At 42.5% G+C, this 24,081-nt stretch overlaps 2 protein-coding genes across 2 annotated transcripts in view; both read left to right on the top strand.

The window, feature by feature from the left end:
- The window catches only part of RHOA (ras homolog family member A), a 44,732-nt gene extending 26,084 nt beyond the window's left edge, over positions 1 to 18,648 (top strand). Inside the window, exons 3-6 of the mRNA XM_072941264.1 lie at positions 11,464 to 11,621; positions 12,865 to 12,985; positions 16,352 to 16,482; positions 17,375 to 18,648. Of these exons, the coding sequence (XP_072797365.1) occupies positions 11,466 to 11,621; positions 12,865 to 12,985; positions 16,352 to 16,482; positions 17,375 to 17,548 (582 nt within the window). The 5' untranslated portion in view covers positions 11,464 to 11,465 and the 3' untranslated portion in view covers positions 17,549 to 18,648. The remainder of the gene's footprint in view (positions 1 to 11,463; positions 11,622 to 12,864; positions 12,986 to 16,351; positions 16,483 to 17,374) is intronic.
- Positions 18,649 to 19,718: 1,070 nt separating this feature from the next.
- Positions 19,719 to 20,924, top strand: GPX1 (glutathione peroxidase 1). The gene is made up of 2 exons (XM_006220228.3): positions 19,719 to 20,081; positions 20,361 to 20,924. Exons 1-2 carry the CDS (start codon positions 19,821 to 19,823, stop codon positions 20,718 to 20,720), a joined length of 621 nt encoding a protein of 206 aa, XP_006220290.2. The 5' UTR covers positions 19,719 to 19,820; the 3' UTR covers positions 20,721 to 20,924.
- The last annotated feature ends 3,157 nt before the right edge of the window (positions 20,925 to 24,081 follow it).

The following is a 24,081-nucleotide window of genomic DNA, read 5'->3' as shown; positions in this document are numbered from 1 at the left end:
GTTCAGCATTACTCCATTTGTGTCATCATAAGGAAATGATCTTAGATAGACAATTTGGTAAAGCAGAAGAACTCTGGAATAGCCTAAATTGTTGGGATAAACCTAGGTTAAATAAAGTTTTAGCAGAGTAATATAAGAATTGGGGGCAGCACTCAAAAGCTTACAAATCATCTCATAATGGCTGGAAGTAATCATTTTGGAACATGACCTCCACCATTAATAATATTGGGACAGACAAGAGTTGGGAGACCATAACTTTGAGACTAGCTATGGAACTTGTGCCACAAACTAAAGCTCTTCATTTCCAGACTGTTTTGAGATCACAGTTCTTTGGCTTACAGCTTGAGCTTGAGTAGAATGCATTTGCCAGAGGTAGTACTGGTCTTCACTTTCGATCAGCTGCTACTGTATCTGGGCTCTCACCAGAAGCTTGAAAAATTCTAGCTTGTGGTTTGAGTAAGCTGATTATTTTGCTGGTACTTTTGTGACTGCCTATGGAATTTTTCCCCAAAAAAGTTGGTATCTTGGATCCAGGGCTAGATGTCCTTTATAAGTAAGACCTTAAGCTAGTTTATTTTAGGAAAATTCATATAGATTGTGTCCTAAAATGAATTTTAAGCAGAAAGCCATTTTTCTGCTTAAAGGCTACTAATAGTAAACAGTTGTTGCCAAATTAGTCTCCTAGTACTCTTGAGTAGTTCTTGGCCTGTGTAGATGGAAGTGGTTTGAGTTGCAGTTTTTTCTCTTTACAGGTAGATTCTTCAGATAACTTAACCTGGGCAAAGTATAGGTCTCACCTGTTTAGAGCATTGTAGATAAACTCTATAAGACACATGGAGGTGAAGCTGGTTAGTTAGACTTGGGTCTCTAATGTTTTGAGGTTAAAGATATATTAACAGTATTTTGTTAGGTGAATAATTTTGTTTGAAAGAAATTTGGCCTGGTTATCAAAGCAAGCAGAGTTTGGGTTAAATAAGGTTTCATATTTTATATCTGAATCAAGTCAATTTTTAATTTTGAATCTAAGATCCAAAAGAGCTCTGCTTTTATTGCTTTATAAATCCCAGGTTCCCACAGCCATCTCCTGAAGTTCGATTAACTTGCTAGAGTGACTCACAGAACTCAGGAAAATATTTTACTTACTAGATTACTCTTTCCTATAAAAGGAACAGTCAGATGCATCGGGCAAGGTGTTTGGGAAGGGATGAAGAGCTTCCATTGCCCTCTTTGGGTGTGTCACTCTTATAGCACTTCCATGTGTCCACCAACCTGGAAGCTCTCTGAACCCTGCCCTTTTGGGCTATGGTTGGGGGGAGGAGGGTCTCATGCAGATATGCTTGATTGCCTCACTGGCCAGTGGTAATTAATCCAACCTCCAGCTCCTCTTTCCTATTTGGGGGTGAGAGGTGGACTGAATGTTCTAACCTCCTAATCACATGGTTGGTTCCACTAGCAACCAGTCTCCATCCTTAGTGATTCTCCAAAAGTCACCTTATTAACTTAAACTCAGGTATGGTTGAAAAGAGCTTATTATGAATAACTGGATATTCTTCACCTAGATCACTCTGGAGCTATTTGAGGACAAAAGACCAAATATTAAAACAAGTAACTCTCCCATTGCTCATATCACTTAGGAAATTAGTTTTAGGAGGGAGCTGTGTGCCAGGAACTGGGATGAAGACTAAATATATATATATATATTTCTTACTATAAACATACTATCACAATTATACACTTAAAATTGGTTAAAATGGAAAATTCTCTTACCTATTATTATTGCGTCTAAAAATAATATAATATACCAAAAGCCATTGAATTGTATACCTTTTCCCCCAGCTTTATTGAGATATAATTGATATGAAGCATTGTCTAAGTTTAAGGTGTTCAAAGTGTTGCGTTGATACACTTAATATTGCAAAACAGTTACCACCAAAGCATTAGCTAACACCTACATCATGTCGCATAATTACGGTTTCTTTTTTGTGGTGAGAACATTTAAGATTTACACCTTTAGCAACTTTCAAATATATAATGTAGTATCGTTAAACTAATAGTCATTATATGCTATGCATTAGATCCTCAGAATTGTATACTTTAAATGGGTAAAAGGCAAAAGATTTAGTTGATCTGAAGAGAAGCCAGAGTGTTTAAATGGGTAAATTACATGATATGTGAATTGATTTCAATAAAAGTATTTTTTAAGAAAGCTTTTATATGTGTGTATACACACTTTATAGAATACTTATATATTCACACTATATAACACACACTAGAGTAGCTTCTTTTCACATGTGCCATGTCCCCTTCCCCGCCCCTCTCGCCCCCTGACCAGTTGGGTGTCACATGCCTTTCATTGAGTGTTAGTGGGCACAGGGGTTCCCATGGCATGTTTGCTTTGTAGACCTGGCCTAGTTTATCTGTTTACTGACAGAAATCGAGGCTAATGGAGTTTGATTTGTAGGCCTCTTTGGCAATGAGTAAATCCTTTGTTGTCTCTCCCAATTGCACACATTACATTTCAGCCACGTCTTTAAAAACAGAAGTTTTTAAAACTATGTACCTTTTGCTAGAACACTTTTTCAGTTTGAAAATAAGTATATTTTAATAACATACTGCCCTTATATTCAGTAAAATCTAGTAATTGTAAGCTTCTTTCCTCATTGGTAAATTGAATAAGTATACCTGCCTCTGCAAGTTCAGGATCAAATCAGTTCCTATCAAATGTACATCAGGAAGTGCATTGTGATAAACCAGTGTAGGTAAGGTATCATGGTGGCTCATGAAGGTCCACAGAGTTTGTTAAGATCTGTTGTAGTATAGCATATTTTGAAACTCCTGATACCATTTGTATCATTAAAGAGAGAACCAGAAGAATGACTAGCATAGTGTGTTTTTTGAAAAAGTTGTATGTCACGTTGTAGGGTGAGGCAGAAATGGAGTCAGGAGCTACAATTAGCCTGTATTAGTGGTAGGCATCACTCTTAGACGTGACAGTGGTTGTCCTCCAAGCACCCAGCCCTCTGATGGGGCCACATGCCTTGGAGAGTGCTTCATCATCAGTGCCAGCAGAAGAGTTCCCCTGAAAAGGGGCATTGCTCTGAGTATAACCATGTCACCTAGGATTTGAACGTCACAAAAAAAATGTTCGTGTTCTCTGTTCTCAGTGCTTTCAGGAGAGGATGTTTATGTCCAGACAGCCCTTATTTCCTCTTATGGAAGGAAGGTGGTGGTTTCCTGGAGGGTGACCTCTTGCCATTCATTCCCAGCACTACTCAGCAGGGCCAATACTGTCCTGAGTCCCAATCTTTGATAAGTTTTCAGTCTTTGAACAAATAAAATAAAAGTTCCTGCTTTCTAATAGAAACTTTTAAATAACACTTAGTAATTTTTTATTGTATTTTATGCTTTAACCACTAGATCATTGAATGCCAGCCACAGACAGCCACCCACGTGTCCTGTTGGGTTTAGTCTATTGCTGTGCATCAAGTATAGCTTAAAGTATCAAGTATCAAGCATTCTAGATAGAGTTGGAAGGTCCTTCCTGACTTTTTTGGTGTGGTCTTCAGTAACTTTGTCAATGAGACTGTACCAGGAGGACAGTGGGGCTTCCAAGTTGCCTATAGAATAGTAATTGTGACAACAGAGCAAGACAAAAGAGGCAATGCAGGCTCCAAGTCCAGGCCACCTTAATTTGTCATTGTTGTGGTTGGTTTGGAGATGTTGCACCAGTCACTGATACTGCATATGTTCCCATCCTGGGAATGTTCTTGGTCTTGAAAATTGGGGCAAGGCTGGGCCCAATATATTTGATACACTGTCACCCTGTGAAGAGTAAAAATTAAGAGCAGGCATCTTTGTTGTGGTGCTGCCTGGCTTTCTGACGGCATTTTCCAGGGATGTTTTTAGACATGAAGGATCCAACTGCAACACAGTGATGCTAGGAAGCATGTACTTAAAACTGAAGGCTTTTGAAAGGCAGATAGCAAACATTATATATGGTATATCAGGCCTAAATGGGAAGCTGCAATATTGAGACTCCAGAAACATCCCCAGTAAGTCAGACAGAAGTAGCTTCAGGTTGATTTACTCTGGTAGTCTAGCTTTTCAAAGGAATGCCATTGAAATTCTCTGCTGAGTATAGGGCATGTCTGGGGCCAGTTAGTATTCTACACTGAAGTCTTTTTCAATGTTTTAATGCTTGGCTTGTGGAAGTTTGATTGGAATTTCAGTTTTCTGAGTCTTTATAGGGTTTAAAAATCAGTATTTTGGGGAACCAGTCCCCTTCTTTAGGCTTTTATTCCTCTGTGTGTGGATCCCACTCAACATGTCCTTGCCACATTAAGGCAGCTGGGAATACAGCTCTAAGTGGGATAGGCCAAGCCAGAAGTGCAGTCTCTGACCTAAAGGAACTTAAACCCAGGAATGGGTATGAGTCAAGCACAGAGAAATAAACTGCCACATCTCACCTAGATTAGGATGCTTGGTATAAGAACCAAGACTGGTCCGAAGCCCCACTTGGAGGTAACGTCTGATTTCTGGAAGTGGAAGATATAGGACCAGAAAGTAGACTTTGGAACAGAAGGTGATAGTTGAGATGACAGGTGAGTTACTCTTTTCTGGGGAAAAGAAAACATTTATCAAAGAAAGCATTGCTTTATAAACAAACTTATACTATATAGCACAGGGAACTATATTCAGTATCTTGTAGTAATTTATAGTGAAAAAGAATATGAAAATGAATATATGTATGTTCCTGTATGACTGAAGCATTGTGCTATAAACCAGAAATTGGTACATTGTGTATACTTCAATAAAAATATTTTTTTTTGAAAAAAGCATTGCTTTCAACACAGATGGAGAAATTTTACAAGGCCAGTTAATGGACCTAGATATGTGATAAAGAATGAAGAGAAGGTAGGGAGAAAAAATAGGTTACTCTTAGAATTTTAGAGGACCATAGAGATAAAACTGATGTGTCTTGACCTGATTTTGGCATTAAGGATCTTCTAAAGGCCTTTGAGCAAAGGCATGATGGACTGAAGCCCAGCCATAGGAATGGAGGATTTGATTGCAGCAGGCAGGATAGAAGGAAAGTGAGGAAGCCAACCAGTTAGTTGGATTCTTTCTTTTTTCCAGGTAGGGAATACTGAGGACTTGAACTGAAATATTGACTATGAAACAATGAGCGTGTTAGGAGTATAATTTTGTTTTCATCACCAAGATTGATGAAACTAGGGAGAGAAGATTTGGCAGAAGCTTGGATGATGTCTTGGAGATGTTGAATTTGATGTGCAAGCAGAGTACAGAGTTCAGGTGTGCCAGGAGTTTGAGAACAGGGACTGGGTCAGAGATAGAGACTTGAGAATCATGTGCATAAAAATGATATTTGAAGAACCGGAATCCCCAGAGATAGAGTATTAGGAGAGTGAGGTAAAAAACAGTCTTGAAGGGAATGGTTAGGTGTGGAAGCTGAAGCTAAGGAAACAGAAGACTTAAGAGAGCAGTACATCTGCATATCATGTGAGGAAGGGCCAAGGATTGGGAGGAAAGGTAAAAAAATGTCAAGGAGAATGAGGACTGGATTTTGTGAAGGTAGGTCATTGGTGACTTTTGAGAAAGCTTCAGTAGAAGTTTGGGCAGAATGCAGATTTAAGCAAGTGAATGGATATGAAGCAAGCAGAAGTGTATACCTTTTCTTTGAAACAGACCAGAGAGAGGAATGTAAGTAGAGGAAAACATGGATATGGAAAGATTTCTTGTTTTAAAATAGGGCACCCTGCACTTTATTGTAGACTGAAAGAAGGGAGCTAGTAGAGAGGGAGAGATAGGGGGTGGGTGTGGAATACCACAGATACGGCAATACTGTATGCACTGAAAGGGCCTAGAGGACCTAAGGTTAGGCCTGGGCAGGAGAGAAGAGACCCTAGGAAGGAGTAACTGCTGTTCATTGAGTGTGTCTTGTAATGCCAGACCCAGTAAGCGATGCCTACATAGATCCCTACATCTCCTCTGAAAGGGGTGCTGCACTGGAGGGCTGTGGTTATGGGCTCCTGAGAGTCACTGAACTCTCTATCTCTACTCTTGTGTCCTTTGAATACAAAGTATGGGATTACATGGGACACTGCATGTAACCTATCAGTTGCTTTTCTTGGGCACCCATTTCTGTTTGCGTATGGATGCAAAATATATTGCAGTATTGGTTGTCTTTGTTTAGTTAGCAGTAATCACTTAATAGAATTTGCTGATGTTTGGTCCACAGCCAGAACACATTTTTGCGTGTGTGATTTGGGAAAGGCTGGTCTTGTGATGGCAGAGAACATAACTTGGACTGGATATTTTCTGTGCCCTTTTACCACCATGAGAGAGCTCCTTTTGACTTGATTGAGCGTGACACAGTAACTTACGTTAAAGATTTTGAACTGAGGAAAGAAAATAAGAACTTTTAAAAGAAATATACAGTCCTTGCATAGTATTACAGGTTACTTAAATATGGAAAAATAAACCACTACTCAAAGCTCTTGAGAATTATCTGAGGCTGAATTGAGCCTAGAAAATGCTACCTCTGGCAGAAAGACTGCAGAGAGTACTCAGCTTGGTTTCCTTCCTCAAGCTGGCAAGCCATGTACTTGAAAATATACTGGATTATAACAAAGTGTAAAGAAACGATACTAGAGTAAAATTTCCTGGGTCATTTCAGAAAAAAATAGCAAGTTTCATTTTCTGATGTTTGTACTTTGTACTTGTCAGCCACACAGGTTGTATTGCCAGACTCCTAGCATCCCACAAATCAGCTTGTAATTGTAGGCTTTCATTTTCACTTGGTCCCATAACCACTTGTAATTTCTGTCTTTGTCATCAATAGAGACAGAGTGGTTTTCCACTTTTCCTGGGCAAAATGTTCCCCAAGAAAAATTTTCTAGAGCCTTTTTGGTTGCTCCCTGGCATTTTCATTTTGTATGTTCTTAGCAACATTAGATTTAGAGTGATTATTTCTTTTTTCTTTTTTTTTTTATAATGAGAAAGGATTGGGGGGGTAATTAGGTTTAGTTATTTATTTATTTTTAATGGAGGTACTAGAGATTGAATCCAAGACCTCGTGCATGCTAACACAGACTCTACCACTGAGCTATACCCTCTCCCAAGGAATTATTTCTTAAGAATTGAGTGCCTTCTAGGAAGGATGCTATTCAAAGATGGCAGCCTTTTTTTGAACCAGGGACTCCCTGATGCATTTTGTTTGTATCCTGTAAGGTCCTGGTTGCTTGACTTGGGATATAAGCCAATACGAAGTTAGGCCTGAGGAGATGTGTAAAGTACATAAAACCTTGAGATGAATTTGAGAGCATGATAAAAAGTAGAAAATGGTTTATGAATTCTATCAAGATGTTAATGGTCAGACTGAACATAGGGGAAGGACTTCTATTAAAGAAATTCATAGTGTCTATGCCCTGGATTATTTCCTAGGAGACTGAAGATGAGGCAATGTATCTCTCCTTTCACATTAAAATTTGTTTTGTTTTGTTTTTGGATTTACTAAATACCAACTGCTTGTCCAATAAAGTATTGAACTGTATAAGGCTGTGAAGAATTTAAGATATGTCCTTTGTTTTGAGGTAATTTACTGTCTGGGAAGACAAAACACAAGTGAAATAAGTACAGGGCCTTGAAGTAGGTCCCACATTTATTAGGAATCCAAAGCAAAAATGGTGGGAGGGATAGAGGAGTGGAATGGGTGGCCAAAGTGCTTGAGCTATATAGTTTAAATGGCTTTTCTCAATATAGTACTGTTTTGATTGCATGGTCTTATTGTTTAAAGAATTGGATTGAACACATATCCCCTTTATATGTATATGCTTATTGTTGTGCTTCCAATTATTAGTATTATCCTCAATCCTCAATTTGCTTTTTTTGCAAAAAATAAAAAACTTTTTAAATTACTAGATCATATTGTGGATTTGGTTAAAACTTTTGTGTATATTCTTAGTACATAATTCATTGCATTATATCACAGATGTTCTGAAAACTCCCAAGTAAGTGATGGCAGTGTCAGCCATTCCCATTATAGGACCCTATGCTTATGAGTTTATGTGTATTAAAATTTAAAGATAACTTACATTTTCTAGACTAAAAAAAAAAAGTTTCTAATGTTTCCTTCATGTACCCCAATGGACTTTCTCACTACTCCAGTTTGAGAAATGTTCCATTTAGATAATATGATTTTGTCAGTATGTATCGTTAAGGATTAGTTTGCTGTAGGTAACAGAGATCTGAAAAATACTACCTTAACCAAGACAGTTATTTTTCATTCGCATAAAAGAAGTGTGGAAGTAGGGAGTCTGGGGCCGAGGTGGTGGGTGGTTCATCAAGATCATCTGGGATTTAGGCTCCTTGCACCTTTTATTCCTCCAACTTCAGACAGTGACACTCATCCTGACATTCTAGGATTACTATTTAGAAAACAGCCCTGACTCCAAGTTTAAGCAGCAGGAACAAGGAAGAGGATGAAGGGCATGTGGGTTCAACGTTAAGGAAGACTTCCTGAAAATCCCACAAAATACACTGACTACATCTCGGGGTCTAAAATTTTGTGCATGGCCATACCTAATGTAAGGGAAACTAAGAAATGTAATCTTGTAGCTGGGCAACAAAGTGCACAAGTTAAAATTGGAGAGCTGTTCTAAGAGGTAATGGTAGGAAATGGAGTTGACCACTTGTCTATATGCCAAATGGAGAGAGTTTGTTTTTTTGTAATAGCTTTACTAAATATCCACATACTTCACAATTCACCCATTTAAAGTGTACAATTCAGTGGTGTATAGAATATTCATAGACTTGTGCAACCATCATTTTGTAAAAATTTCATCACCCAATAAAGAAACCCCACTGTTCTATTAGTAGTCATTCCGTGTTCCTCCCTCCCCCCAACTCCCTTCCCCCAGCAATCACCAGTATACTTTATGTCTCTGCATTTGCCTTATCTAGACATTTCATGTAAATGGAATCACAATATGTGGGTTTTTGTGGCTAGCTTCTTCCCCAAATTGTAATGTTTTCAAGGTTCATGTTGTAGCATGTATTGGAACTACTCCCCACGCTTTATTGCTGAATAATATTCCATTGTGTAGCTAAACCATATCTTATCCATTTATCAGTTGTTAGACATTTGGTTTGTTTCTTTTTGACAATGATGAATAATGCTGCTGTGAACATTCATGTACAAGATTTTGTGTGGACATATGTTTCCATTTCTCTTGGATGTATATGAGTAGAATTGCTGGATCAGATTTAGTCATATCCTTTGCCCATTTTTAAATCGGATTATTTGTCTTGTTATTATTGAGTTGTAGGAATTTTTAATATATTTGTAGTCCAAATTTACATCGATTGCAACCTCACAAGAGAGCCTGAGCCAAACTACCTATCTAGGCTGCTTTTTTTTGTTCAGTTGTAAGAGTTCCTTATATATTCTCGATACAAGTCCCTTATCAGATAGGTTATTTGCAAACATTTGCTCCTATTCTGTGGGTTGTCTTTTCATTTCCTTGAAGCTCTCTCTCTTTTTTTTAATTAAAAAAATTTTAGTGGTGGGGGTAATTAGGTTTATTTATTTGTTTAACAGGGAAATACTGGGGATTGAACCTAGGACCCTGTGCATGCATAGCGAGCACTCTACCACTGCGCTATACCTTCCCCTCCTTGATGCTATCTCTTGAACCACAAACGTTTTTAGAATTTTTATGAAGTTTAATTTATCTTTTTTCTTTTCTGGTGATAGATGTATTTGTGAATGTACTATTCACAGTATATTGTGATAAATATATTATTCACAACAGCCAAAAGGTGGAAGTAACCCAGCTGTCTATCCAATGAATGAATAAACAAGATGCAGTATGTACATTACAGTGGAATATTATTCAGTCTTAAAAGGAAACACATGCTACTAAGTGAAGAAACCTTGAAGGCTTTATGCTGAGTGAAATAAGCCAGTCACAAAATTACAAATACTGTATGATTCGACGTACATGAGGTAGTTGGAGTAGTAAAATTCAGAGGCAGAAAGTAGAATGGTAGTTGACGGGGGTGGGTAAAGGGTGTTAATGTTAATGAATATAGAATTTCATTTTTGGCAGGCAAAAATTCTACCACTGAACCACCCATGCTAGAATTTCATTTTTGAAAAGTGAAAATAAGTTCTGGAAATGGATGGTGGTGATGGTTATACAAGAATCTTGAATATATGTAATGCTACTAAACTGTTCATTTAAATTGTTAAAATGGTAAATATTGTGTATATTTTACTGCATTTTTTAAAAACTAAAAACTATCTTAAGGTAAGAAGCTCTTAGATTGGGTCTATAATCTGTTTTGAGTTAATTTTTCTAAATGATGTGAGGTATGGTTCTTACTCCTTTAGAATGTAACTATTCAGTTGTTTCAGCTCCATTTGTTGTTGAAAAGACTGTTTTTCTTCTGTTGGATTGTCTTGGCATCCTTGTTGAAATTTGCTTGACCCTAAATGTGAGGGCTTACTTCTGGACTCTCAGTTCTACTCCATTAGTCTATATGTCTGTCTTTATGGCAGCGCAACACTGTCCTAATTACTGTAGCTTTGTAGTAAGTTTTGAAATCAGGAAGTATGAGTCCTGCAGGTTTGCTCTTCTTTTTCAAGATTGTTTTGGCCATTTTTGGTCCATTGAATTTCCACATGCATTTTCTGATCCATTCATTGTCAGTTTCTGAAAAGAAACTAGCCAGGGTCTTGATAGGGATTGTGTTGAATCTGTAGGTTAATTTGGAGGATATTGCCATTTTACAGTGTTGTCTTTAAACCCATAAACATGAACATCTTTCCATTTATTTAGGTCTTTAATTTCTCTCAACAGTGGTTTTTTTGTTTTGTTTTCAGAGTATGTTTTGACTTCATTTTAAAAATGTATTCCTATTATTTTTGATGCTGTTGTAATAAATTGTTTTCTTAATTTTATTTTCAATTTGTTCATTGCTGGGGTATAGAAATACAATTGATTTTTGTATGTTCATCTTGTATCCTGCAACCTGGTTGGATTTATTAGTTCTAATTTTTTTTAGTGAGTTCTTTAGGATTTCCCATACATAAGATCATGTCATCTGCACATTAAGATAATTTTACTTCTTCTTTCCTAATCTGGATGCTTTTATTTCATCTTCTTTCCTAATTGCTAGAACCTCCTGTATTATGTTAGATAGAAATGGCAAGAGTGGACATCCTTGACTTTTTTCTGATCCTGAGGGAAAGTTTTCAATCTTTTCACCATTAAGTATAATGTTAGTTATAGGGTTTTGGTATGACTTTTTGGTGCTAAGTGGAAAGGTGTACTAGCATTTTGTATTTTGGTGTCCCCCATGATCAGAAAAGTGGGTCATAGCCTGAAGCTATTATGGCTTCTTGTACATTCTAGACAACACTTTTGTCTTATGTTTCAGCAATGGCTGCTATCCGGAAGAAATTGGTGATAGTTGGTGATGGAGCCTGTGGCAAGACTTGCTTGCTCATTGTCTTTAGCAAGGACCAGTTCCCGGAGGTGTATGTACCTACGGTATTTGAGAACTATGTGGCAGATATTGAAGTGGATGGAAAGCAGGTGAGTATACTTTCTGTAACAACTGGTACTATTTTGCATGTTAGACTACTCATAGAGCCTAGAGAAAATTAGGCCTTTTTGTCTTTTCAGTACATAATATAACAAAAATGTTAGAGTGAGAAATCCATTCTCCTCCTGCCTTTTAGCTCAGTTTTGTTCATTTTTAACTGTTACCATCTAGACTTTGTCCACATTCATTTCACATTTCATGTAGGGAAGCTTTAGAATATGTGTTCTTTCCATCTTTATATTTGAAATTTAGTTTGTTGCCAAATGGATAATAACTAAAATGAACCTCTTCATATGCATGGACTTTTTTTCCTGTCATAGTATTTCATTAAGTGCTGAAGTATGAGATACTAGGTCAACAGATCCTTATCGATCTATGTTTCTCAGAGGGTCATACTGATCTACACCACCAGCAGTGTGACATTTAAACAGCATCCTCACTTTTTTTTTTTTTTTTTACTTTAACAGAAACAGGCTGCTACAGTTGCTTCAATTACCTGTCACTGGTGTTGAGAACAGTGGTCCCCATGTCTGCCCTGAAAGCCCATTGGAAAAAGTGGGGCAATGCTTTTCTGGAATTAGAATATATATTTTTTCCCTATTCTGCTCCGTTTTGTTATCAAAATAATATTTTACCCAGATTCCTGTACATCTTTTGAAGAGGAATGAAATTCTCACTGCAAATGGGTCAGCTGAAAAGAAAACTAGAACAAGGAGCTCTTCTCCAACACACTCAGTCCTCTTGGGCATTCAGTCACATGTCTCATAGTGCTAATTTATTGGCTTCCATAATACCATCTCCTTTCTTCCTTTTCATGTTCCTTCTTTACCTACTACCCTTTTCTGTCCCAGTATTACTTAGCTTCATTTTGTAGGACTGTGTGTGGAAAGCACATTAGGCCAGCTGCTTAGAATTCTAGGGTCCCTCATTATAGGTTGTCTTAATAGTTCTCTGAGCATAAGTAAGCTGCCTAATCTTTGAGCCACTTTCATTTGTGAAGTGGTTTAAACCATTTTATGGTTCACATCAGGGGTCTATAAAGTAACCAACGGCAATCTAAAACAATTTAAATACCCTTTCTACCTTCAGGCTTGATTCTAACAAAATTGAACACTCCTTTATTTTACTATTTTGGACAGTTTTTCATTTGAAGGCACTACGGTAGGTGTTACTTATTCTGAAAGTAAGTAATAGGATTAACTTGCACTCTCGTGTTTATTTTTCCTATCACAGGTAGAGTTGGCTTTGTGGGACACAGCTGGGCAGGAAGATTATGATCGCTTGAGGCCCCTCTCCTACCCGGATACCGATGTTATACTGATGTGTTTCTCCATTGACAGCCCTGATAGTTTAGGTGAGTAGTGCTGCAGCCTGATGTTTGCTCTGTTTTTACAGGGCAGCAGGTGGGCCAAGGGTATTGTCATTATTAACACAAACAGTCATTAAGGGACTGCTGGTGGCCTGGGCTGTTGCTAGGGAGATAGGGTTAGAGCAACCCTTTCTATTCCATGCTTGTACTCAATTCAGGGACAGTACTAGGGGGTGCTCTGAGACTTTGAACCACTTGCTCAAGGTCATGTAGCCCAAGAGCCAAGTTGAGATTGAACCCCCTGTGTGGTGTCTCCCAGAACTGAGACAAAGTGGGTGCTCTCTGCTATTGCTTTACTTTGGTTTGTTTTTAACAGTTGTGTTTTAGTTTGGGTTTTCAAATTAGTCTGGCTTCCTTTAGGGGCCTGTTGGAAGGCCTTGTAGTCGGGGGCAGAGCTTTAGGCCACAGGGAAAACAGTGTCATGTGACACCTTCCCCTCAGACACACACACACACATCATGGACTTTACCTAAATCCTATAGAAATGAGCAGGACTGTGTGCCCTTTGTTTGTCTGATCATCCAAGGTATAATCCTATAGGGACAAAAATACCTTTAGGGCAAAAAAACTATTCTTTATCAGTCTCACTTTTCTTTTAAAAATGTGTCTCCTGGAGGACGGGAGAGGGGAAATGTGTCTCCTAATCTTGAAGGAAGTCTTCAGCTTTTAACCTCTGTCTGTTTATTATGACTTGTTTCTTGCTCTCTCCTCCCCCAGAGGGCAGGTCCTAGGGAGGAGAGCAGAGGTAGAAAGTAAAGAGGCAAAGAGAGATTAATCTCCCTCTCTGAAGTACAAACACAACTGGAGATAATAGGGTCTGATGTTGGAGAATGCTGTGCCTTCACTGATGGTCATTACAAGACTGTGATAGGTAGGTGGGGCCCCTTTCCGAAGCTGACTAAACTAGCTTGGTTTTGCCAAAGGCCTTTAAAAATTCTCTTATCTTGGCTAGGAAAGGGGAAGAATTCCACCAGTAGTTTGCCACAGTAAAATGTGTTCATGGGAGCTCAGAAGTCTGTATCAAGAAAATGAAAAGTTAATGTCAACCTAATGCCAGATTGTTTTACCTGGTTGAGTGTTATACCACGGCTCTGAGTCTAGGTGTAGCATAACAAGTTTCATCAGCAATCAGAATGTTGGTGTGCAAGTTTCAGCCCTGTTGCTGGCCAACCCTGTGACGATAGTTTACTTTTTGGAACCTCTGCTGTCGCACTGGCAGTTGGTCTAGAGTCTAGATTCTAGTTGCGACCTGGGGTCAGCACACTTCTATAAAAGGCTAAATATTAAATATTTTAGGCTTTGTTGGTCATGTGTTCTCTGCTGCATCTACTGAACTTTGCCACAACTACTCAACTCTGCTACTGTAGCACTAAAGTAGTCATAGAAAATATATAAATGAATGAGCTTGGCTCTCTTCTAATGAAACTTTACTTATAGACTCTAGGCAAGATTCATTTGCTGATCCCTGATCTAGATAAGGATTCCTTTTCTCTAGCCTTATGGAATTCCCAAAGGCTGTTAAAATACCCCATTGTAAATCCATGTGAAGTAATGTGCCTGATGTGATCAGATTACTTTGAGGGTGGAAGGGATTATAGGTGATTGCCATCACTGAATTAAAAAGTAAAAAATTAAGTTTTAAAATTATTCATGAAAGGTGAAGACAAGTCAGAGGGAATTCATTTTCATTTTACGTATTCTCAATTCCAGGGGGTGGAGGAACTACTGGAGTATTAATTTCATACATTCAAGCAAATAATTATTGAGGGCCTACTTATGGACTTTATATTGTAGATACAGGGAGGCAGAAGAACAAAAACAACTTTAAATCCAGTTGCAAGAAATGGTATAAATAACATTCGTAGGGCTAGGTATGGAAAGGGCTAAGACAGTATGCTCTTTTAGAGCACAGGATGGTCAGCAACCTCACTGAAAAGGTGACTTCTGAGCAGAGACCTAAAGTAGGTGAGGGAGGCCAATACAGATACCCAACAAAAGAACTGCCCAGGCAGGGGGAACAGCAGGTACAAAGTCAGAGGCAGGAAGAGGAAGGAAGGAGTCCAGTGTAGCTGTAGCAGAGGGAGCAGGAGTGAAGGTTGCAGAGCTGTGTGGTTAACGATGTGTACCTCTCCTTTCATCATGAGTGAGATAGGGAAGGTTTAAACAAAGGACCGATGTGATCTCACCTACCCTTTAAAGTGATTGCTGTTGCAGCTGAACTGAAAACTGACCACAGGGTGCAGAGATAAGAGCAAGATTTAGTGCTGAGGGTATTTAGCTTCACTGTTAGCTATGCTGACCCCTTTTCTCTTTATGGCTCTGAAGACTGAGACACTGCACTTCTTTGGGAACCCCTTTGTTCTGGAATAAGGCTTTGAGTTTCAAGTTGTCACATTAGTGATTGACCCTGTAGCTGCTGTATAGCAAAGGAAAAAAGGAAGCAGACAACTGTCTGCCTTGTGTGCTGAAGAGCAGAACACTGAATTACAAGCATTTCCTGACCTCATTCATGTAGCTTCTCTACGTGTGTTCTTTTAGCCAGAAGGCAGAGCATCTTTCTATGTTCTCAGTAACTCCTACCTTTTGGTAATGTGTCTTGAAGTCAGAGAATGAACAGTTTACTCCTAAAATACAGTCTCAAATTACAGCCAGTACTGTTTAAATGATCATCATACTGAGTACTCTGTATGCATTGACTGCAAATAATGTTCTGTGTAAGGTATTACTGTATTCCTCATTTTATAGTATCATCCTGACACTGAGATGCTAAAGGTGGTGGGTGTGGGAGGTTGAACCCGGGTCACTCTTCCACCATGATGTGCTTACAACCTTTTAAATTACTGCAGTATTGGTAAGAAGCTACAACTGGTTGTCACTCATTTTCAAAAGCCACTCAAGCCACTCAAAATACCAGTAATCCACAGGGTGAGTCATGCTGAGGGTCCATGAATAAGGTGTAGAGAAGGCAGGTGGACCGTGGGCCAGCTGTAGCTGCAGAATGAGGACTCCTGTAAGATGTGGTCAGAATCATCTGCCAACAGTGACATGCATGGCTGGTAGGGAGGCTTCTTCCTTGTGGCAGGTGGCACCATTGTGGAGCTATCCTATGTTCTGGATCCTTTTCTCCTCCAGAGCCTTGACGTGGGACATATCTCCAGAAGAGCTGAACTCCTTGGTGGGAGAGAAGGGAGGTTAGATTTTACCTTTTTTGTAGTTTTGAAACTGGTGGATTCCATTAAATGCCCAGCATACTTCTCAAGAAGATTTTTTGTAATTTAACTAGGGGTCTTGGAGATTCTTCAAGATAGAATTGTATGTATCCCTAAAGTATGTGCAATTTGCCTCTTTCAGAAAACATCCCAGAAAAATGGACTCCGGAAGTCAAGCATTTCTGTCCGAACGTGCCCATCATCCTGGTTGGGAACAAGAAGGATCTTCGAAATGATGAGCACACAAGGCGGGAGCTAGCCAAGATGAAGCAGGTATGGTCTGGGGCAGGGCTCTGTCTTCCTTTAGCATTCTTGAACCCAGGCCCCAAGGTTGGAGGTTCAGGGAGAAACCAGCAGAAGCCCTCACAGGCCTAGCTGTTTCAGAGAGTCTCAGAAGCCTCTCTCTGTCCATCTGGCCCTTATTGACTTGGGCCTATACAGAGGGTCCCTAACACTCCCTAGTTATTAGAGATGGAACCTCTCCTGTGAGGTAGTGCTGTGCCCTTAAAGATTGCCTGCCTAAGATGGGACCATCAAAGCAGTAGTCAGCACTCCAGATTCAGGAACTTTATCAGGCTTTTGATTTCTCTCTCTAGTTACTATCTCTATATATGTGAGGCCAAAGATAACTTGGTGGCAACTGAAGGATTAGGAAATCCCTAATGCCTTTATAAAAGTGATTTTGAAGGTGACATCTTGGCTTCTGAGAAGACAGGTGGCCCAGTGGTAGAGGACTTCCCCATTAAAGGAGAAATGCCTTGAAGTCTTAGTCCAGGTTCTCCCACTGAAGTTTCTCTGTCTATATGTCAAAGTCATGATCTGTTTCCTTCCCTGCGCATTCAGTCCTCTGTGAAGCTAACTAAGAAGACCCAAAGGCTTACCTTGGGTCAACAGCTTGAATAATTTTGCCCTTGATTCCCGCAGCCCTCCAGGGCTTCTCTGGCCTCTCCCTCTTTCACTCTACTTCACAGAGAAGAGCTCGTTTGATAGGGATTTTATAGTGGGGGTGGGGGTCAGTCCCCACATACGAGTATCATGAGACGGAACTCAAGTCTGGGAGTTTGGCAGCTTTTTAAAAGAAGTCTTTTAGCTGAATTTGAATACTCTACACTTACTTACTATATGTATGTAACACTGTTAACTAAAAATGCTCTCTTTTTGCTAGGAGCCAGTAAAGCCAGAAGAAGGCAGAGATATGGCAAACAGGATTGGTGCTTTTGGGTACATGGAGTGCTCAGCAAAGACCAAAGATGGAGTGAGGGAGGTTTTTGAAATGGCCACAAGAGCTGCTCTGCAAGCCAGACGTGGAAAGAAAAAATCTGGGTGCCTTGTCTTGTGAAACCCTGCTGCAAGCACAGCCCTCATGCGGTTAATTTTGAAGTGCTGTTTATTAATCTTAGTGTATGATTACTGGCCTTTTTCATTTATCTATAATTTACCTAAGATTACAAATCAGAAGTCATCTTGCTACCAGTATTTAGAAGCCAACCATTGATTAATGATGTCCGACCCACCTGACCCACCAGGGTCCTTATGACACTGCTCTAACAGCCCTCCTCTGCACTCCCACCTGACACACCAGGCGCTAATTCAAGGAATTTCTTAACTTCTTGCTTCTTTCTAGAAAGAGAAACGGTAACTTTTGTGAATTAGGCTGTAACTACTTTATAACTAACATGTCCTGCCTTTTATCTGTCAGCTGCAAGGTACTCTGGTGAGTCACCACTTCAGAGCTTATTCCTTTTAACAGATGTCATTGGCATAGCTCTGGGGTGCGTATCCAGTTTTTTGAAAATGTGCTCAGCCAGAAAGGCCCAAGTCCAGGCAGCTGTGGCAAAGTTACAGTTCTGTGGTTTCATGTTAGTTACCTTATAGTTACTGTGTAATTAGTGCCGCTTAATGTATGTTACCAAAAATAAATATATCTACCCCAGACTAGATGTAGTATTTTTTGTATAATTGGATTTCCTAATACTGATATTTGTCATTCCCACAGAAAGTGTATTGGTTTTTAAAAAACAAAAAAACAAAAAGAAAGTGTATTTGAAAATAAAGTCAGATGGAAAATCCATTTTTTAAATTCCCGTTTTGTCAGTTTCTCTGATAAAAGATGACCATATCACCTCTTTTCAGTCCCACATATCCCAGTACCCGCTTCCCCAGAGCTGGGCTAAGTAAGTAGGAATTTGGTTTTATGCCTGAGGCACTTAAGACACTTCAGAAGGTGGCACAACCTGTCTCACTTGGACTGCAGGGTCTGGCTCTAGTTCACAGTGCTCGCTCTTCTCACCGTATCCAGGTTCCCTCCCAGAGGAGCCACCCGTTCTCTTGGGTGGCACTCAGTTTCTCTCTTCTCTCCAGCTGACTGAACTTTTTTTCTGTACCAGTTAATTTTTCCAACTACTAATAGAATAAAGGCAGTTTTCTAAACTTCCTGTATCCTGGTGTTTGTGTTGCTCTCTCCAGTGCTGGGAATGGGAGAATGGGAGAACTCACCTTGGAAGATTCCTTCAGGGTGCAAAGTACCGGCTTGCCTACCCCCACCCCAAATCTGGCACTAACCGGTCTCCTCCCAAAAAGGTCAAAATGATTGCCTTGCGTTACATTCAAGTTCGGAGTGGGATGAGGTGGGGAATGCCGCCTACTGAGGGGCACTCATTCTTCTGGGAGGATCTTAGGAGTATGTTATTTTCCTCTACTCCATGTTCACTTTCAGTGCCTTTTATTTCCAACCCTGAGCTCTAGATGAAGTTGAGTAGGCATTTATGAGGATGGCCTGAAATCAGCTAGGTCCCCTTGGCCTGCATGCTGTTGAGGTCCCCTCCACGAGTCTGGGTCAAGGCCTGAGCAGTGACCCCAGAAAACCTTTGTAAGGGCAGTGCCGCACTGCGGCGCATAAGTCGGAGGGAGACGAGAGGCCTGCACGTGAACACTGTCTAGGGCAGCCCGAGAGTGCAGGAAAATGAGTGAAAGAGCTGGCTTTTGGAGTCCAGCCCTGGCTGCCCGCCCCAGCTCCCCAGCACTGCCCACCCTCCTCCAACTTAGCCTTCCTAGAACCACGGAGCCTCAACGCAGAGAGAACTTGCCTTGGTGGCTGCTGCGAACTACACCGTCACCACAAGTCATAACTCGCTCTGTGCACCTCATGACAGTAGGGCATGTCCTGCAGGAGTAGTAACATGGCATAGGCTGGGAGGGCTGTGTGGCCACAGGCAGTGCACGCTGCTGTTGGCCAGTCTTCTTGGGCCAGGCCCCAATCTCTGAAGAACCACTGAGAAAGAATCCAGAGCCCTTTCGGGCCTGGGCCCTGGGGTGGGTAAATAGCGCGGCTGCCAAGTGCCGACGCTAGCTGCCTCGGAGGGACCAGACGCGCCCGCGGCTCCGCCCGGTGGTCTGGGCGGTTCCCGCATCCGGCCTGCCGCACCCTCCCGCCTCGCCGGTCACCAGCCGTAGGAGGGCGGAGGCCGGATGAGGCGGGGCCGAGGGGGCGGAGCGGGCGGAAAAGTGCGCCATGTGACCCCCGTTGTCCGCCCGCCTGTTAAAAGGAGGCGCCTCCAGGCCTCTGTGCTTTTCTAGTCCGTGGCTCTCCTTTATTTCTCCAAACCCACGCCATGTGCGCGGCTCAGCGTTCCACGGCTGCGCTAGCGGCGGCGGCCCCGCGCACGGTATACGCCTTCTCTGCGCGCCCGCTGGCCGGCGGGGAGCCGGTGAGCCTGGGCTCCCTGCGGGGCAAGGTGCTGCTCATTGAGAATGTGGCGTCGCTCTGAGGCACAACGGTCCGGGACTACACCCAGCTGAATGAGCTGCAGCGGCGCCTCGGGCCCCGGGGCCTGGTCGTGCTGGGCTTCCCGTGCAACCAGTTTGGGTATCAGGTGCGCGGGGCCGGGCGGGGCGTGGGTGGGCTTGCGACCAGGGTTGGGAGCGCAGGCGGACGCCCGTCTGGGCCCGGTGATCGTGCGCCCTGGGCGCGGAGAGACGGGCCACCGACTTGCCTTCCTCCAGACTTCGTCCTGGCTGGGGTTCAGGCCCACCCTGGGGTTGCGCAGGAAAGGTAACAGCCCAGTAACTAATGGAAAAACTCCCATGTTTATGGTCAGAAGGCTTACCCTCCCCTCGCAGCCCCGGGTCCCAGCTGCTCTTCCCTCCCATAGGAGAACGCGAAGAACGAGGAGATCCTGAACTGCCTCAAGTATGTCCGACCAGGAGGCGGGTTCGAGCCCAACTTCATGCTCTTTGAGAAATGTGACGTGAACGGCTCAAAGGCGCACCCGCTCTTCGCCTTTCTTCGTGAGGCCCTGCCCACTCCCAGTGACGACACCACTGCCCTCATGACCGACCCCAAGTTCATCACCTGGTCTCCAGTATGCCGCAACGATGTCTCCTGGAACTTCGAGAAGTTCCTGGTGGGCCCAGATGGTGTGCCTGTGCGCAGGTACAGCCGCCGCTTTCTGACCATCGACATTGAGCCTGACATCGAAGCCCTGCTGTCCCAGGGGCCCAGCTCTACCTAAGATGCCCCTCCTATCCCTGCTACTTGGCAATCACAGCGCTGCCCTCTGGGGATTTTACCCATGAAGGTGTTTCCTCTAAACCTGCATGGAGGGAACGCCTGATGTCCAGGAAAGTCCCCTGAGATGGGTGGTGTCCTGTCTATCCCGGCTTCCCCTTTCACAGACCACAGCATCTCACTAATAAAGTGCTAGTTGTCAGCAGAACTGTGTGTGTATGTCTCGTGTCACTGTCAGCTGGGGGCACCTGATTGTCATAGGGCTAGGAGCTTAAACACCCTCCCTTCACCCTTGGCCAGCCCTTATCCTAGCCCAAACCTGAACATCCCATCCTTTTGTCCGCAGTGGAATACACTTTTTCCCATGTGGGAATCCTGGCTCCTGTCCCAGCGTTTCTCCCTTTGCCAGGACATGCAGTAGGGCCATCTTGATGCCCTGTTAAAAGAGAAAGTATTTCAAAAAGAGGAAGACAAGTCAAGGGCTGACTGCCTAACTGCTAGTAGTTAGGCCTCTTCTTTCTGAGTACTGGCTCAGCTCGAAATGACCTTCATAAAAAATAACAGACAGCACGGGCTCCCACTCACATTTAGAGTCTGTGGCCTTGTAATGGCAGAACCAGCCCAAACTGGCCCTACTCTGTGGATAGCAAGATAAGAGTTGTTTTTCAGAGAACAGAACAAAACCTCAATTCACGCAGCTGAAGGAAGCATACACAGAGGAGAAAAGTGACCTCTAATAACACCAGAAACCAGAGTTTCTCCTCTCCCCCACCCCATCATGGGACCAAAGAACCTGGACACAACTGGAATCTGAATGCTGGGCCCTTTCAGAAGTGAAGAGTCCATTGTCCAGAAGATCTGGTACTAAAGCCCACTTTACCATACCTTACCATAAATGGCCAAGTTCTAAAACCCTCCAGTACAAACCTGCGCCATCAACACTTCCACATACCAACCCGTGCTCCCTAACTCAAAAAAGTTTCACCAAATCCCAGGTCAGGGAAACAGATTGGAGAGCCTTGCCTCCTGTATCCTGAAATAAAGCTCATTTTCCAAAAGCTGGTGCCATAGTTTTGGTCTCTATGCAAGTCGGGCAGTGAGCCCTTGCTCAGTAAGCCTCTTCAAGTGTTAGGACCATACAAGCCCATTTTACACAATTGGCAGTTCATGCAATATGACATTTTTCCCATTACTTTGCTAGATCTTTGCATAGGGCTACTCAGGGCTTCTGTTGTGATGCTGTCCTTACTGGTTGCTGCTTCTCATGTACTCAGAAGAGTATACAACTGGCTATTCTGACCAAGCCCTGTGTGCACTTTGCAGTTAGAATTGCATGGTTAGGCTCAGGGTAGCGGCATATCTTGGGGGCCAGCTGCTGCTTCTCAGGTGTGGCTCAGGTCCAGCCACTCCATCTGTTGTCCCTCTGGCAATAATCTTTCGAGACAGACCTGGAGTTACTTCCTATTAGTACAAGGGACTCTGCATGGCTTGTATGCAGTTTCTATTTGGACCGATGAGGATCCAGATCTGAGTTATCAGTGTCACTTAGCCCAGAATGTGGTCCAGAGGTTCTGGGGTCCCAACATTCATGCTTAAATTGGTGACTCAGGTCCCTTCTGTGTCTGAACCAACTCTAAGAACTCTGCCCTAACCAGGAATCTTTTGCTGCCACCCTCCCACTCTGTCTGCTCTTAGGTCATTAAGCACGTGTTGTGTTGTGGCTTCCTCTCCATCATCAGAACTCCTGTACCAGCCCACCTCCCTTTGGCTACAAGGCCTACAAAATCCCCTCTGCATGACCAAAGCAGAGCTCTGTCCTCCCTTTAGGTCCCACCCTACCATGCTCCTCTGAGAACCAGGAGTCTTGACGATACCTGTGAGTGACTGGCTTGCTTCCCTAGAGGACCAGAGTCCTGGAAGTGGAATGGGACTGAGCCTCTCCTCGGGGTCCAGAGAGCTTGCTGTATGACATGAATCAGCAAATGCCTGGCAATTAATATAAAGAGAAAAACTTTCCATTCACCCAGGGCCAGGGCATTTTGAGAATCATTGGTAGACTCCAAATTTGGCTCCTGGAATGGAGGCTAGCAACCTATACCTAGGCCATCTGTGATCTCCTTCAAACCATAGCTTTTCCCTAGAAGCCCTTGGCTCCTTTATTGCAACACTCATCATTCAGTCCTGTGCCGTGTGCTCTGCCGGGTGCCAGATCCAGTCCTCAGGAAAACAGAAAGACTCTATCACTACTATATGCATGTTTAATTCTATGGGGGTAGGATGGGGTATCCTGAGAATAAATTAAAGGGCCTGGCTCAATAGGGACTATCATGCTTGCCTCTTGGAGGGAGTGACATTTCATAAAGAAGTGTCGGCTGGGAATAGTGGTTGTGGACTGAATGTCCCTCAGCACTTTGTGCAGTGGCAGGGGGGCAGCTAGAGCTGAAACCAGCCAGCCAGTGCCCGACAGGTACCAGGTCCTGTTCTAGGAACTAAGAATAGTGCCCCAGAATCACCTGGGTGCTTTTTAAAACCTACCTGCACGGCCCACCTCCAGAGATACTGATGGGGAAAGTCTGGGGATTTAGGGTCCTACTCAGTGATCCACAGCTGAACCCTTAAAGGGAGACATCCTGCTCCAACTCTCCCCTTTCCTGCAAGGGGCTAGTGTGGCCTAGGCCACACTCTCTAGTTAGGCTCTGGGATGGGAACCCAGGGATTTCTAAAATGAAATGACTGCAACCTCTTTCCCCCAGGCTGCCTGCTGACTCACCCCTCGTAGCCCACTTTTTTCCCCCTCAATTTATGCCTTGGTCTGCCAGGGAAAGGAACTCCTGAGATCCCAATGTGGCTGACCCTGGCTGGTGAATATTCCTCTTGAGACTTCAAGCTGCCTGCCTCCCTTAACTGTCTTTACCAACTCCCTCTTTTTCAGGAAGGCTCAGAATAAAGCCAGTGAACACTTCATCTTCCTGCCCAAGAAACTGGACACCCTTTCCCAACACACACACATTCTTTCTCATTCAACCATGTAACCGCTACTGGCTCAGACCTACACCTATCCCACACCCCATTGTGAATCAGCAGGTCAAATTAACAAGTAAAAGTGAAGGAATCCCAGTGAGCCTGCTTGACGTCCTAGCCTTTGGTGTAGTGCCTGCAGGACATTTCTTGATCTGGGAGCAGCAGCCGCATTTAGGCCACAGGTCTTCTAAGAAGGGGAAGGGCTCTGCTGTTACTCAATTAGGTTCAGGAGCCTTCATCTTAGTCGTTCTTCCAGAAATGCTTGTTTTAGATTTTTCTTTTTTTTTAATACAGTGAATCTGATAAAATATGTATAGGTACATTACATCACCACGATGTACACG

This window comes from Vicugna pacos, chromosome 17 (assembly GCF_048564905.1).
Source record: "Vicugna pacos chromosome 17, VicPac4, whole genome shotgun sequence".
Lineage (NCBI taxonomy): Eukaryota > Metazoa > Chordata > Mammalia > Artiodactyla > Camelidae > Vicugna > Vicugna pacos.
Note: the sequence above shows the minus strand (reverse complement) of the source record. Positions and strands in the feature narration are given on the sequence as shown.